Genomic DNA, 17,288 nt, shown 5'->3' on the forward strand with positions numbered 1-17,288 from the left:
TATAGACCCTGGGTCAAGCTAGGCGCCGACCAGCGACGGCTCATTTTGGCTCTTCAGCGGCTTGCGCAAGAGCTCCAGCCACCCCTTCTTCCAGAGGGTGCTGGTCCTCCCTCTGCATAGCCAAGCGCCTCCGTCGCTCTCTTCTCAGTCATCTTCACTCTCTGTAAACCATGAGGCACACAGCTAGGTAACCAGGCTCCATGATCCTGATGGACTCCACCCTGAAAGATGAAATAGAGACGTGCGGGTTAGCAGGGCTGTACTAAGAACATGTCTTGGTTAAGCCTGAAGACCCCTTAATGCATTCTGGAGAGTGCTGGCCACCACTTGGATGGTCAGAGATGTCTGCCCAAAACCTCACCCACCTCCGCCACACTCCACCCGACCGATTGCAGCATCTTTGCTGATTGGACTGCATGCTGTGCTCTCAGCTCAGGTGTAGGCATTCTCCTAACCCGCGCTGCAAGGCTGTACTGTTAGCTTGAACCATGGGGGAGACTGGTCCAAACTAGGATGATGACATTGCAAGGGGCTGTGAGCGCCTCCACCAGTGACTGCTCCATGACCAGTTTTAGCAAGGAGAATGTACAATGTGCCCAATCGTCCAACTGTGCGCTCCACAACGTTACTGTGTACTTCAAGTTCCCTCCACAACATTACTGTGTACTCCGAGTTCTCCTCAAAGTGTAGCCAACCAAGTGCATGCTTTTTATATGATGTTGTGAAACACACTGGCATGGACGATCCAGCAGGGGCTGGGGGGCACGATTCCAGCAGGCTGGGCTTATAATGATGTGCAGATGTAATCCAATGAGGTTCCCGGCGTCCAATGGAGGGAAATGCGGCCCGAATGGACGATCGCAAACTGGTTTTTGGCCTTCTTGCCTTATTGTCTGCTCACGCTACTGAACACGTCCTGTGCCCCTGGGCACTGACATTCTGCCCAATGACTTAGATAAAGGGACCGAACGTATGGTAGTTAAATTTGCTAATGACACCTAGATAAGTAGGAAAGTAAGTTGTCAAGAGGAGGTAAAGAGTCTACAAAGGGATATAGATATGTTAAGTGAGAGATAACAACTTTGGCAGATGGAGTATAGTGTGGGAAAATGTGAACTTGTCCATTTTGGCAGGAAGAATAGAAAAGCAGTTATTTAAATGGAGATTGCAGAGCTTGGTGGTACAGAGGGATGTGTGTGTCCTGGTACATGAATCACAAAAAGTTAATATGCAAGTACAGCAAGGGATTAGGAAGGCAAATGGAATGTTGGCTTTTATTGCAAGGGGAATGAAATATAAAAGTTGGGAAGCTTTACTGCAACTGTACAGGGCCTTGGGTGAGACCACATTTGGAGTATGGTGTACTGTTTTGATCTCCTGATTTGGAAAACAAAACTGCGTTAGAAGCAGTTCACTCGACTCATTCCAGCAATAAAGAGCTTATCTTATGAAGAAAGATTGAACAGGATGGGCCTATACCCATTGGAGTTTAGAAGAATGAGAGGTGATCTTATTGAAATGGATAAGATCCTGAGGGGACTTGATAGGGTGGATACTGGGAAGATGTTTCTTCTTGTGGGGGAGACTAGAACTAGGGGACACTGTTTAAAAATAAGAGGTCTCCCTTTACGATGGAGATGAAGAAATTTTTTTTCTCTCAGAGGGTCATTAGTCTGTGGAATTCTCTTCCCCAGAGAGCAGTGGTGGCTTGGTCATTGAATTTATTCAAAGCTAAGTTAGATAGATTTTTGATACACAGGAGCATCGAGGCTTATGGGGGTGCAGACAGGAAGGTGAAGTTGAGACCACAATCAAATCGAATGGTGGAGCAGTCTAAAAGGGCCGAATGGCTTACTCCTGCTCCTAAGTTCTTATATATGGAGTTCTGACTGACAATGGATAAATGGTGATCTATGTCTAAGTTGAGGTGGTGCTCAGCATTCGCAATAACCTTAATTAGATCCTTAATGACCTTAACAGGCCGTTTACATACTGGCAGGCATGCAACCAACTCCGGTGTGCGCCCGCCAAACGAAACATCGCAACTCAGCGCGATGACGTCGAGACGCATGCCCGATGTTATCACGTGTCATTTTATGTGCTGGCGTGTCGGGCCCGCCTCCGCATGCCGACTGAAAAATTCTGCCCATGAAAGTTGTTGCAGCTGCATCCGTCCCGAAAATTGAAGAGAAGATCATGTATTTGTGCGTCTAATTTCAAATCGATCAGGCCACACTCCTCAGAGTCAATCTATTGTGGAATTTTCAGCTCTATTACTGGCTACAAAAATGGTAAAAAGCTGGGTGATGATTTATAGAATTTATGCCACTACCAACCATTTATTAAATGGTAACGAGATGCACTGGTGTACAATTTAACTTCTAGCACAATTACACTTTTATGACTATATTAGAGATTCATATCCAAGTTAATTTTATTACCTTCAGTAATTTCTTGTACCACGGATCACAGCCAATTTTGTTTGGAAAACTGCATGTTTCTAACTAAAGTAATTCAGAGAAAATTTTGGCCCAATCTTCCATAATCCGATATCAGAGATTGGACATACACATGCGCTAAAAGTGCCTGGGAAGGTTAAACTCCGATGGGCTGATTTTCACTGTCCACGAATGTCTCTGACATGGAGCTCAGTGTCAGAGACTTTGGCCAGGTCCGCAGGACTTACTTGCAAACTTACCCAGGAAGTATTACACTAGTTAATATCTGGTCTAACTCAGGTGATTAGGCAAGGTAATTGAACTGAGCATCACAAATGCTGCCCCCCAACCCCCACCAACCCGACTACACCCTCACCTTACCATCAACTCACCCATGCATTCACCGACTCACTGAAAGGCTTGGACCTTTAAATACTTACCTGAATATAGCAACTACTGTTGTGAAAAGGGGGCGTGTCCTTTTCTTGTCCGTCTTTTCTTGCACCTGATGGCCTTCTTTGTGGATGTCTGCACTGACCCTTTGTTGCTTCAGCCGGGATTCAAAGTCCCGGCTGAAATATCACAAAAGAGTTAGGTTGCAGAATTCTTCATGGGTAGTGTTAATGCATGCAGCAAGACCTGGGCCACAGTCTCAAAAGAAACAATTCCCTTTCTGCACTTGTACTTTCTAAATGCAGTGATGTTGATTCATGCAATAATTTGCATTTTATGTTATTTGGTGCATATAGTTATTGTTTTCATGAAAGGAACAATTATAGAAATACTGAGTTTGACGAATAGCACTTAGAAGAGAAGTTTTTCCGCATTAAATTCCAATCTGACACTTGTAAAATCAAGTAATATTCAAAGAGATAATTAGAAATAGCACAATCGTGTAACTGATCATTTGAATAGGGATTATTCTAATTCTGAAATTAAACTTTGCATCAAGATTACAAATGTTAGGGTGGGCAATTTTATTGTTATAGCTATAACAAAACTGTATGCCTGAATAAATATTTTTACACTAATGGCAACCAAAAACTAGTAATGTATTTATCTTTACTTTATACTTAATTACTGATATAAGTTTTTAAATCATTGCCCTTAACAGGCTGCAGCAAGAAGAAACAATACAGTTCTGGACATCTCATTCTCAAACTAGAACCTCATTGTCAGTTGCAATGTATTTACCAATTAATGGATCCATTTCAATCGGCAAGTGATGGGCCTGTTCCAGGGAATATCCTGGAGCTCCCCTAAGACCTGCAGAGAAATAATTTAAAAATCTCACAAATGACAGAATTAACGTAATTAACTTATAAAACGCAACCTTTCAGGTATCTTACTTATTGTGCTAAAGGTGGGCTATATGAATCTGGTTCCAAGCTGTGGAATTTGCTTTCTGAAACCCTTCACCTTTCCATCTCCCAAGATCTTTCTTAAAATATCTCTTTGACCAAGCTTTGATCACCCAATGTTACATCTCCTTCTTTGGATCAGTGTGCATTGCTTTTCATTATACCCCTATCAAGCATGCTGGGACATTTAACTACGTTAAAGACACTATATAGTTGTTGTTACCAGATCTACCGAACTGACTGATGGACTATGTATTGTATTTCAACTTTTTGATGTGCGTTGTTTGCACTGAGAACGTGATGCAGGTTTATATATTTCATTGGTTGTCAGTACCTCATGGTGAAAAGAGCCTCACATGGCCCATAGAACATTTAAATTAAGACAAAGCAGTGTCACCTTTTTCCAGTGTAGTGACTAACTAAACAAGTACTTCCTAGAAATGGGGGTAGATTTTTGTCTTCACTGCTTGTTTGGTAATCTGGCAATTGGATCACATGGCCTTTATAGAACCCACCTGCTTTTCATTCCATTGGAAATCAATGGAATCAAAATCTGACCCTCCAGATTACCTTCCAGACAGTGGTCCCTTGCCAGTGCTGAACTATATGATCTTGACCATTGCAACAATAGTGGCATTGAAATTTACCTAATTTTTTCTGGGCTACGGAGCAGGAAATTGAACCAGAACTCTCCCTTCTATCAGTATCTAATTATGTTTGCATGTGTGGGCATTATATGAAGATTGCAGTGGCTTTGGTTATGTTGTGCAATAGTGTCTATGCCTACATCAGAAAAATAGTCATGTGGGGAAGATTCCAGAAACTGTGGAGCTCTAGGATGAGAGGATAAAAGGGGAGAACATTAGAAAAAGGCCAAGGCACAGGAGTTATCTTGTAAATAATACATGTTTCCTATCCTCCTTCAAAGAATTTTATACCAAACATGCCTTATTTCTCCATAAACCCTTATCAATGGAAAAGGAGGAAGGGCTGGCTATTAGAAAAAGTTGTAAAACTAGTCACAACACAACATACAAAGCAAACATATTACTTATATTACTTCAAAAGCTTATATTACTTCAAAAAATCAAAAGCTTTCAGACCAATATATTTAATATTTCATTCATTTGTTTATCAAATATTCAGATATTTTCAATTTGACATACTGTAGAATTTTTATAAATGAATGGATTTGGATCTTTGATAAATGTAAGTTATATTTGTTATAGCATTATTAAAGAAGCTATGTGAAACATTTCTAAAGGATAAGGACTCTGAAAGATAGTCTACTGTATCACATGCAAACTTCACAAGGAGAAAATGTCCTCCTAACGTTAATGGGGTTGCATACCACTGTCTTTCGGTATGCTATATACATCTTACCAGTACATGCTATTGCCTGAAAGGACTATAAGGATCAAAAGCCAGTTAAGATGGGGGATATGTTCTGGAATGTATAGAACCAAAAAGGACAGTAATTTTTTTTTGGTATGTATTTAAACAATTCATTTCACTGCATTCATTTATTTAAACAAATAACATCTTAGTTTAGGAATTAAAGCGATAGTGAGCATTAATATTTGCTGTAGTTGTTACCATCAATTAATAAAAACATAAACTGCACCTTCATGCAGATTTTTATGACCTGGAAAATGTTTATTTGAAGGGTGGTCAAGTCTTAGCTGTTACTTGTAAAGCTATTTTACAAATGTCTTGAACATTTAGATGGTAAGTCAGGTTGTCATAGAAATTTGTAACAATTTAAATTTAAGGTCATCATAAAATTAAATGAAGAGAGAGGTGTAAAATAGAACAGTACATATTTGTATTGCCATTTCAAATGTTTACAGCAGAAATGCTACAGCAGATAGTGGAACTGTGGCCTGTAGTCCATAATAATGCGATCCAGCTGATGAAGTACGCTAATGTCCTACAACAATACCCTATAACTGTACTGCTGCCCATTCAAATTCTTGTTTTAGCCCATGAAAACAGGCAGTAATCTGGAAAAACAGCAGGATATGCCATTGTAATTTTAAGGAAAAATCAATTATCACATAAACACTGAGCACTTTTAACAACACTGGGTTCACTTATTGAATTTTAGTAGTGCTGGTAGTTTCGAAAGATTTGATTTCAGTGTGGAATAGCAATTTATATCATCTCAGTCTATGGCACAAAACGTATGCTCACATGTCTATGGCACCTTTATTCTGCTGCCTTTATTTTGACATCTCATTGCACTGAATAGCAGGAATACTGAAAGTAAGAATAACCACAAAATAACAAAATTCCATGTCATGAATATTAAAAAGATTCAAAGATAGTGTTTTCACTTACCTACAGTGTTATGCCACCTATTCACTGCAAACAGCCTGCTGCAGGTCACAGTGACCACAGCAGGGGTGCTTAGATGAGGCAGCGTGTTGGCTGCCACATGGGTAACAGGGGAGTTGGATGGAAATTTTAGCACCATTATAACATCTTGCTGCATCTGATCCTTAAACATGAGTGGGCTCTGTGGAAGGAAACACTGTTGAGTAGAAACAAAGAGGAGAAAACAGAAGAGGTAGAAGGGAAAACACAATTAATGTGGAGGTCTGGAAAAACAGGGAAAAAAACAGTAGGCAAAGTATTTACATGCATCAGGAAAATATGCCACTATTTTGACAAAACAAACAGCACCCATATGTAGGAAGTCTAGACTGGACCAGTACAATGGGATAGGTATTAAGGGGTCCAAGTGGAGCTGGAATCATCAGGTACCACAGGAGGGGTTTCATATACAGGAAACAGTTAGCACAAAAATCACATCTGTTCATTCTACCACATAATGAAACAAAAGTATATTGGAAAGAACATTCAGCTAACATGGCTAAATGAGAATATTTTCAGTAAACCATCTGCTGTAAAGTTCCAAATAATTTGATACACAGTGAAATATTAAGAATAAACAGATTATTATTTTAGTCAAATTTTAGATGCTGCATTGGCACCTTCGTTTCAAACCCTGTGAATAAAACATGGCAACTGAGTGAAATACTGTGCAGCTAAAAATCTGTCACTCTTCCAGTGCACTATTACAATCATTTCACTATAAGCATGCTGGAAGGGCCCAAATTATAGCCAGGATCTGGACATGCCAGGTCCTCCCCTTATATCGGAATTCTGGAATGGCCTGTTGGAACGGAACCTTCACCTACTCCAAACAAGGTAATTGGCATCAGAGTAGCCCAGGACTCCTGTATCAGGAGTCTGCATTTCCTCACAGCTTTTGTAGAGGTATTGGTAAAAGTCTTACGTAGGTGCACACCCCAGGATGTACCCTCACAGATTTTCAGATCCCATAATGCTAATTTTTAACTATTATAGGGTATTATTTGAAACAAAAACTCATCAGAAATTGAAGCCATGGTTTTAAAAATAAAAATGTTGCCTTTCTCTCCTTCCATTTGACAAATACTACTTTGCTTAACTCTAGTGTTCCTCCAGACATTATCAACCACTATAATTTTCTACTGGCAATTATCCCAACTATTATTATGCTAAGTACTTTGGGTATGAACTAAGGATAATTTAGATCTTGTTTTAATCTCAGCAGTAAAATAAAAATAGAAACAGTTTCAGTTTTTTGTTTGGCTTTTTTTAAATGTCAGTTGCAACATCATTACAATGAATGAAAAATTACAATTTAAATATTAATTTGATCTTTTTCTATTTCCTTTGAGGATGGAAAAAAAGATTTGATTTGAAAGGGAATTGTTCAAATCAGAGATCTAATCTATCCATATGTACAGTACATTATAAATTCTTTGCTTGCAATGATTTCCTGTGGCATTGCTCCTGCAGTTGGTCTTGGGTCTGTAGCATGATAACTTGGTCTATTAGGTCACCACTGTAAACAGGTAAGTCTATGTGCTTGCTGTTTCTTAGAAACTCATGAAGACAATCAGAGGACAGTTGTAACTAATTGCAAATTTCAGGTTCCAGTATGTGTACACACACAAAACTACACTAACAGACCTTCTATGGTGCTCCTAACATTATATTATGGGAAGTCAGACAATGCACTGTGTTTTAAGGACAGGATATTAAACTATGTAATGTACAATGTATTTTTCTGCTAAAGTGAAGCTACGTCCCTTCAAATTCAGAAAGTCTAATTTCTGCTAAGTAAACCCTGGGTGAGATCAGAATATAATTGCTCCTCAAACCGTAGGCTACACTCTGATTTTCTCTAAGTGTCATTGGGAAAGTCAGCCTGTCAATATAAACATTTGAGGGTGGATTTTAAGTCCCAGGCGGGAACATGGCCATAGTGATTAACTGGCCCATCCAGGAGCAATGGCAAGGAGGCATAGGCAATTTTAATGGCTGTACCTCATTAGCACGCTGCCGGCTTCCAATAAAGATCTGAAAAGAGGCTGGAAGTGGTTGCCCAACAATTGACGCTGGGTGGCCATCAGGAATAAAACAGACCCCTACAATAGTAAGTCTTCAGGGGGGTTCTGGTGGTGATCAAGGTAAGGGGAGTTGCAGGGAAACCCAGGGCGGGAATGGCCCAAAGTTTCCTGGGGGAGGGTTCCTGTACTTCCCAGTACACAAGGAAACAAATACATTTTTTTTTTAGAAAATTACATCTTTGGATTTCTCTGGCCTTAGATCCACATCCCGACAGTATTGATCTGGCCGGGAAACTAAATGGCTCCCATATTCAGGCCTCAGGTTAATATTGTAATTGGGACCAGATGACATTACCAGAGCCCAACTGTCTATTTAAAGAAGGACCTTGCCAGCTTCAGGTGCAATTTAAAATTGTAGCTGGTCAAATTGGGGCAGTAAGCCAGCAGGTAGTTCTCCCCCTGCATTTTAATTGTCCGCTTGGTGTGTGCCAGAGAGGAGGTTGAAATTTCTCGCTTAGACTCATATGTTAACGAAGATATGATCAGTTGCTGGGTGACTTTGTACATTCCAAGTGGCTGTTTTTTCCCTTCTTTAAAAAAATTGTGACAGAAATTTGTGGTGACACTTGAAATGTGATGGGGAAGTGTGTCAATATTATTTGTTGATGTCCTGTAGTTTTGCTCATGTCAGGAATTTTATTTGTAAAAAGGACAAGAGAATGGCATTTATTGCTATCTTTCAGGATTATTTTGACTCTTCCTTATTTTAGATTGTAGTCATTTATTTTCTTCAGAATATTTTATATTTTTACCACACTTTATTTTTGCTGCTTTTATTACTGCAATTAGGGAGATCTATTTTGTTAGTTTTCAAATTTTGTACCCCAAGTTCCCATTGGGGGGGGGAATGCGTGGGTGGGCCAATTAAGGCCCGAGCATGACGCTCGGCCGGAAGCGCTGAGCGCTCCCTGTGCGGGTGGGGTGAGTGGAATTCCCTGAGATGTTCCCTGTGCTCTTTCGTGCATGCGCATGAAAGAGCACAGAGATCTCCCCAAGGCACGGAGGTGCCTCAGGGAGATTTGTTTCAGTGCTAAAGTATTAAATAAAAGTTTTTAACACTTTTAAAACAGGTCCCCTCATGTGACACTATCACATGAGCTGGGACATGTAAAAGAATAAATGTATACATTTCTATTAGATTTTAAAACACTTCATGAAACCTCATCCCACCTGTGGATGAGGTTTCATGAAAAACACCAAGGCCGCCTGGGCTCCGCCGATTGGAGGTGCGCCTGCTCCTGCACTTTCCTCCCAACGGGGTGAAAATTTTTCCCTAGGGGTACAAAATTTGAAAACCAGCAAAATAGATTTCCCTAATTGCTGTAATAAAAGCAGCAAAAATAAAGTGCTGTAAAAATATAATAAAATATTCTGAAGCTGCAACTCATGAAATTGAATTAATTAGGTTTTAAATGGCCTTAATAGGCCTTTGACAGTTCGGCGGGCGCGCAGCAAAGTCAGCTGTGTGCCCGCCGAACTGAAAATCTAAATGATGCACGGTGACATCGGGACACCTGCCCGATGTCACCGTGCGTCATTTTACACGTCGGCAAGCGGGCCCCACCCCCGCTCGCCAATGGGAAAATTCTTCCCCTATATATTTCTATCTCGTGTCTGCATCATGTATCTCTCCTGTTCTACTGCTTTAATTCTTATTAATATCTATTACTAATCTCATTTCTAGTTACTCTTCATTTGTCTGTTTTCATCATTTATATTTCACTCTCTCCCATCACTTTTATTATTATTAATCTTAATAGTACTGTATATCTCTCACACTATTACCTTAGATTCTCAGTGACTGTTTAACAAACAAACATAGTCCCTTAACGTTTTTCTCCCCTTGTCATATATATTCCCTTGCCATCTCCCTCCAGTAATTGTCCCCCTCTACTGCTCCTCACTTATCCTCATGCATGTGATCAGTACCTATTTCCATCCACTGGGTGTCTTATTGGTTTGCTTACCATTTGCCTTCTCCCTGTTCATCCATTGTCACAGATTAGATCACAAGTTTCAATCTTACAGTAACCATGCATGCGTGATAACTCCCACTCCATGTTGTCGGGGTGGGGGAGGGGGAAGAAAAGAAACGCTTACTTTTCAATGGCAGCGTGTGCTAAGTATGAGAAGTGCAGGTCTGAGAAGAATTAGTTAAAATGAATGGATATAAAATTATGTGGGATGCATTGATTTTCAAAACTGAATTAGAGACATGTATTCCTGTTCAATGATAAATTTCAGTATAAATTCAAAAGATCTACTCCAATACTTTATTTGTTATATGAGATATCTAAACCTGTAAAGAATTCTGGGCTGTTCTTAATTTGGGAAGGGGTGATTAAATTTACTGTAGTTTTATTTGTAATAATGAATTTCTGACAACAACCAGGCGTGATTGTTTTTTTTCTACTTTGTGCCTTGCAGAATTGTGCCTCCTTGTCTGTTGCAACCCGGCATTTTGTTTTTACACCAGGCGCAGTTCAGGTAAAGCAGATTCCAAACACATTATTTCTCACCAGGTGCATGGCAGAGCTTCGAGGTGGATGTGGCTCAATAAGCAACTGAGATGGCATTTGTCCAAGGTTCTGTATGTGCGCTTCCATGGCCTGAGGGAGAAAAGAAAGATTGTCATGATCAATATGCATCAAAGTGAAGGGTCAATGTTCTGTTTGACAATACAAGCACATCCAAGCTCAGCTAAGATTTCTGGAAATTCATAGCAAATGTGCTTCTCTTACGGTCTGTAAAATTAAGCTAAATGTTAGTTGTGGCCAATACATTTTTTTGCAACATGCTGAGATTAATTATTCCTTTCTTCCTTCACACTCGCTCTAACAAGTTAAAGGGTCAATAAAAAACGTTAATTGATGACAACATGCAGGAAGATTATAGGCACTACATATATATCAAGGCTTTAAACTGAAATACCTTTGCAAAATCTGACGTAAGGAGAAATGTATAGGGATCTCTAACGAAATAAGACTCTGGGATCTTTAAAAAAAAGACAAAATGGTCACAGGCCAGGAAGCAATTATCCTTTGACAAAAATGCAGTGAAGAAATGGCAATTATTTAATTGCTCATTAAAAAGATTTCTGACATCTTTCTGTGACAAAACAGTTACCTCATCTATAGCATTCACGTGTCTTGAAGAAAAAGGGCGTCATTTTATTTTTCCATCCCAGATGACCACCTTGTTAGCTACATATTCTATATGAGGGTGGTGTTTAGATAATTGCAGCGCTCCAATTCTCATATAAACCAAACTGACTGACAGAAAGAGATTCTCTTGTGCAATGAATTAAATGTTACATAAACTACCAATTATGCCCTACCGTGGTAAATCAGGAAATAGCTGGCTTCACAGAGGAGACAAGTCAGTCAGCAGTGCATAGATGAAAAGCCATAGTCTGTCAAGCAAGAGGAAAATTCCTTCCAGCTATTTTTATTACCAAGAGCAGAGGTAGCCAATAATTTGTTCATTTTCTATAGAAGGTCTAATCAGAGCAAATGGGATTAAAAAGCATTATAACCATGCAGCCTCCGTATGCTTTGACAAACAGGAAAACTAGTACCAACAGCTCAGTTCAGTTTAAAAATTGTGACAGTTAAGTGTTGAGAAAAAAACTACAATTTTGCTGATTACATCAACTATTACTCTTAAATTGATGACGCCGTAAGTAGGCCACAGAGTTCAGAGGGGCTGCGGGGGAGGGGTGCTGTGGCGTGGCAAAGGAGACCAATGCGCATACTGTAAAAACAAATGACTGGACATGGATTCAAGACAGATCCCAATGCTTTTGAAGTTACTCTTTTCTCTTAAGGCTAAAAGGTTCTATACATTTTCACATGATTTAGTATTCACTACATTGGGCAGTTCCCTTGATAATGGCCATACTGTTTTCATGATCATATAACTTTAGCATCCTCAATAGGATCTTGTGAATTGCAGAAAATCTAGGTACACCAATAATGCAAGTACTGTATGTTAAAACCTAGTTTTGTTCAGAGATTGTAACAATATAAATTAGTTAGGCTGATACTGGAACCTTAAGTGTCCAGCATTTTACATTTTCCTAAAGGGTTAAGAATAAACATTGCATGCACCACATGGTGAATGCACTTTGTATAAAACAGGTTTTTGCTTCCCCCTTTATACCAGAGCATAACGAGTGAAAATTGGGCTTGAAAGTGCCCATTTTTGGATTCCATGAGGGCTCTTAGAGTTCCAAAATGACATTGACAGCACTCTCACACTTGTGGTGAACGGACACCGTATTGGTGCAAGCGTTAGCATACATGCAATGAACATCCACCAATAGTATGAAGAGGAGGCAGATCATGATGTCAATCTCCATGCAATGCTAATTTGACATTATCAGTGCCATTTTGGAGCTCAATCTTCCAGCAAATGCACCCTCAATCTTACACAGTGGAACATGCATTCATAAGAACTTAAGAAACAGGAGCAGGATGATGCCATTCAGCCCCTTGAGCATACTCCACCATTCAATAACATCATGGCTGATCTGATCATGGCCTCTATTTCACCTTCCTGTCTTCCCCCACAATTCTTGACTCCCTTGTAGATCAAAGACCTGTCCAATTCAGTATTGAATATATTCAATGACCCATCCTCCACTGTTCTCTGGGATAGAGAATTCCAAAGATTAACAACCCTCTGAGAGAAGAGATTCCTCCTTACCTTCATCTTAATTATTCTGAAACTGTGCCTCCTAGTTCTAGATTCCTCAACGAGGGGAAACATTCTCTCAGCATCTACTCTGTCAAGCCCCCTCACAATTTTAAATGTTTTTATAAGATCACCTTTCATTTTTCTAAGCTCCAATGAGTATAACCTAACTTGCACAATCTTTCTTTACAGGGCAATCCCTTCATTCCAGGAATCAACCAAGTGAACCATCTCTGAACTGCCTCCAATGGAAATAAATCCCTCCTTAAATAAGGAGATTAAAACTGTATGCAGTACTCCAGGTGTGGTTTCACCAATGTCTGATACAGTTCTAACAAGGCTTCCCTACTTTCATACTCCATTCCTTTGCAGTAAAGGTCAACGTTCCATTGGCCTTCCTAATTACCTGTTATACCAGCATACTAACTTTTGTGATTCACTTATGAGTACACCCATATTCCTCTGAAATGCAATATTCTGTAGTCTTTACTTAAATAATATGCTGCTTTTCTATCCTTTCTCCCATATCTTATATCTTTTATTCCATCTGTCAATTTTTGCCCACTCACTTAACTTATCTATATCACCTTGTGACTCTGTATCCACCTCACAATTTTTTATCATCTGCAAATTTAGCTACAATATTCTCATCCAAATCATTAATAGAGATTGTAAATAGTTGATGCCCTAGAACTGATCCCTGTGGCACCCTACTAGCTTACAGTTTTACCAATTGAATATGGTTATCTTGGCTCTCTGTTTCCTGTTAGTTATTCAATCCTCTATCGATGCTAATATATTACCCTCAACACCATGAACTCTTGTGTATCAACCTTTTATGTGGCAGCTTATTGAATGCCTTTTGGAAATCCAAATACATTAAACCTACTGGTTACCTTTTATCCATCCTGCTTTATACATCTTTAAAGAACTCTAATAAATTTGTCAAACACGATTTCCCTTTCACAAAACCACGTCGACGTCACATTGGATTATAATTTTCTAAATGTCCTGCTGATACTTCCTGAATGATGGATTCCAAAATTTTCCCAATGATGGGTGCAAGGCTAATTGGCCTATAGTTTCCTGCTTTCTGATCCCTCCTTCCTTGAATAGTGGCATTACATTTGAGGTTTTCCAATCTGCTGGGACCTTTCCAGAAGGCAGAGAATTTTGAAAGATTACAAACAAATGCACCCACTTTCTCTGCTACCGTTCTTTAAGACCCTAGGTTGAAGGCCATCAGGTCCAGGGAACTTGTCAGTCTTACTCCCAATAGTTTTCTCAGTACTTTTCTCTAGTAATAATGATTGTTTTAAGTTCTTCCCTCCCTTTTAATCCTTGATTTTGTACTATTCTTGGATGCTTTTAATGTCTTCCACCATGAAGATAGAAAGTACTTGTTCAAAGTCTCCACCATTTCCTTCTTTCCCATTATTAATTCCCCAGTCTCATCCTTTAAGAGACCAACATTTAGTTTAGCTATTCTTCCTTTTTATATACTTGAAGCTCTTCCTGTCTGTTTTTATATTTCTTGCTAGTTAACTCTCTTGTGGCTGGCGGGTAAAACGTTGTTTTACATGTCTGCTACCGCACTTAATGCAATTCTGGGACAATTCCGCCCCTTACCTTCCCTCCGTCAATGACTATTACAGCATCTGCTTTATGACAATGCAAAAATAAACATTCCAAACCAAATTTATAAGTGTAATCATACCATATTGCATATAAAAAGCAGCTAATTATCCTTGTGCATTCCTATAGAGCTGCCTTTCACATATCTCTGCCTGTTCCAGTGTTCCGACACAATGCTACCCTACTTTTTTAATATTCATTTACGGGATGTCGGTGTCACTGGCTAGGTCTGCATTTATTGCCCATCCCTAATTGCCCTTGAGAAGTAGCCCTTGAACCACTGCGGTCCATTTGGTGTAGGTACACCCAAAGTGCTGTTAGCAGGGGTGTTCCAGGATTTTGACCCAGCCACAGTGAAGGAATGGTGATATATTTCCAAGTCAGGATGGTGAGTGGCTTGGAGGAGAACTTTAAGGTGGTGGTGTTCCCATGTGTCTGCTGCCCTTGTTCTTCTAGATGGTAGTGGTCGTGGGTTTGGAAGGTGCTGTCTAAGGGGGTTTGGTGAGTTGCTGCAGTGCATCTTGTAGATGGTGCACACTGCTGCCACTGTGTTTTAGTGGTGGAGGGAGTGAATATTTGTGGAAGGGGTGCCAATCAAGTGGGCTGCTTTGTCCTAGATGGTGTCAAGCTTCTTGCGTGTTGTGGGAGCTGCACTCATCCAGGCAAGTGGAGAGTATTCCATCACACTCTTGACTTGTGCCTTGTAGATGGTGGACAGACTCTGGGGAGTCAGGAGGTTAGTTACTCGCCACAGGATTCCTAGCCTCTGACTTGCTCTTGTAGCCACAGTATTTATATGGCACATTCCAATTCAGTTTCAGGTCAATGGTAACCTCCAGGATGTTGATAGTGGGGGATTCAGTGATGGTAATGCCATTGAATGTCAAGGGACGATGGTTAGATTCTCTCTTGATGGAGGTGGTCATTGCCTGGCAGTTGTGTGGCGCAAATGTTACTTGCCACTTGTCAGCCCAAGCTGGATATTGTCCAGGTCTTGCTGCATTTGGACATGGACTGCTTCAGTATCTGAGGAGTCGCGAATGGTGCTGGACATTGTGCAGTCATCAGCGAACATCCCCACTTCTGACCTTATAATGGGAAGGCGGTGGCGTAGTGTTACTATCACTGGACTGGTAATCCAGAGACCCAGGGTTCGAATCCTACCACGGTAGATGGTGGAATTTGAATTCAATAATAATCTGGAATTAAAAGTCTAATGATGACCACGGAACCAGAGCTTGGCCAGTGGAGGCTGCTAACTCTCAGCAGGGGGACACTGAAGATGGCCTCAAACAGCTCAGGGCCTTAAAGGCTTAGCTGTGCATTATACTCACACCATTGGTAGCAGCAGTTTGCGCTGGCTAGCTGCCAGGCAACAGCAAGGGCACTGGTGGAGTGGCAGGGGTGTGACAGTGAATGCTGACATCCTGAAATAGGGCATAAGGTTCGTGCTCCATAGAGTCACGATCACAACCCTGGGATGGTAGCTCAGCAATTCTGTACGCTGCACACTATACTAGCCATGATGGCAGCAAGCTGACTTTATATGACAGCAGTTTGCGCTTCCATTGCAGATATTGGGTGGCTACTGCTTGGACTGTAATGAAAGCTGTAATATTGGCCATCAGATGCAGCATCAGGGTTCCACAAGTATGCAAACTGAGTTGGCCAATGCTTCCATGCGAGAAAGCGCTCCAATTTCTGCATAGTCTTGTATCCAGCTGGTGCTCGTGCTCTAACAAAAGAGAATCTAACCATTGTCCCTTGACGTTCAATGGCATTACTGCAGTCAATGTACCAATCATTTTGCTGTCCATACTTATTGGTGTTCTGGATATGCACCAACTTGTCCTGCAAGAGAGAGGTGGGTGTGTCAATGACTATCGTGCAATCAGACTGTCAGGCATAGCAAAGTTGGTAGCACTCTCACCTGAGTCACAAGGTTCTGGGTCCCAATCCAGGACTTGGATGCAAAAATCAAGGCAGGAACTCCAGTGTGGTACTGAGAAAAGTCTGCAGTGTCAGTGATGCCATCTTTTGGGTGAGACGTTAAACCAGGGCCCCATGCCCTCTCAGGTGGATTTAACAGATTAGGCACACTTTGCTCATGTGAGGCTTCAGTTTCTTTACTTGTTCATGCTTTGAGATTCTGGGTTCTTACTCCAGTTTCTCTGGGATTTTGGGGTGCAATTGTCACTACCACCAAGACCCCAGGCCAGGGGAGACAGGAGACCCCAGGCCAAGGGAGGCTATACATAAGAAAATCATAAGATGGTTGCAGACCATGTCAGCATAATGAAGTGCACTAGCCAAAGAGTTTAGTGCAGAAGAAAGATGCTGAGAAGCAGCCAAAAGGCTTAAAAATAGAGTCTTTTGATAAAGCTGACATTATATCCAAGCTGCAACAGCAGGTGACAGTGCAGAGCGAACATCTGGCTGTGAGTGAAGGAAAGCTATCTGAGGTAACTCAAAAGAAACAAAACCTGCAAAAAGAACATGATAGTATTCCATAGGAAAATGTACATATCAAAGCTGAGTTGGAAGAACTCAACCAGAACTATAGCCAGGCACAACAGCAGGCAGAAAAGGCACTCCAAGAAGTTGCTGCCCTGAAAGATTCTTTGAAGAATCAATACATGGCCCTGGAAAACATGAGGAGTTAAAAAAGATGTTGAATATTACTTCAGAAAAAGCTG

At 40.6% G+C, this 17,288-nt stretch overlaps 1 protein-coding gene across 2 annotated transcripts in view; it reads right to left on the reverse strand.

Annotated features, from left to right (window-relative positions):
* Positions 1–17,288, reverse strand: part of nbeaa (neurobeachin a) — a 1,012,857-nt gene that overhangs the window by 42,561 nt on the left and 953,008 nt on the right. Inside the window, exons 49-52 of one of the 2 annotated variants that reach the window (XM_078545315.1) lie at positions 11,194–11,256; positions 10,782–10,871; positions 6,140–6,332; positions 3,633–3,704 (exon numbers count right to left, since the gene is read on the reverse strand). In XM_078545315.1, the coding sequence (XP_078401441.1) occupies positions 3,633–3,704; positions 6,140–6,332; positions 10,782–10,871; positions 11,194–11,256 (418 nt within the window). The remainder of the gene's footprint in view (positions 1–3,632; positions 3,705–6,139; positions 6,333–10,781; positions 10,872–11,193; positions 11,257–17,288) is intronic. The other variant, XM_078545316.1, reaches the window with a different exon arrangement.

The sequence above is a fragment of the Cetorhinus maximus genome, chromosome 7 (assembly GCF_964194155.1).
Source record: "Cetorhinus maximus chromosome 7, sCetMax3.hap1.1, whole genome shotgun sequence".
Taxonomy (NCBI): Eukaryota; Metazoa; Chordata; class Chondrichthyes; order Lamniformes; family Cetorhinidae; genus Cetorhinus; species Cetorhinus maximus.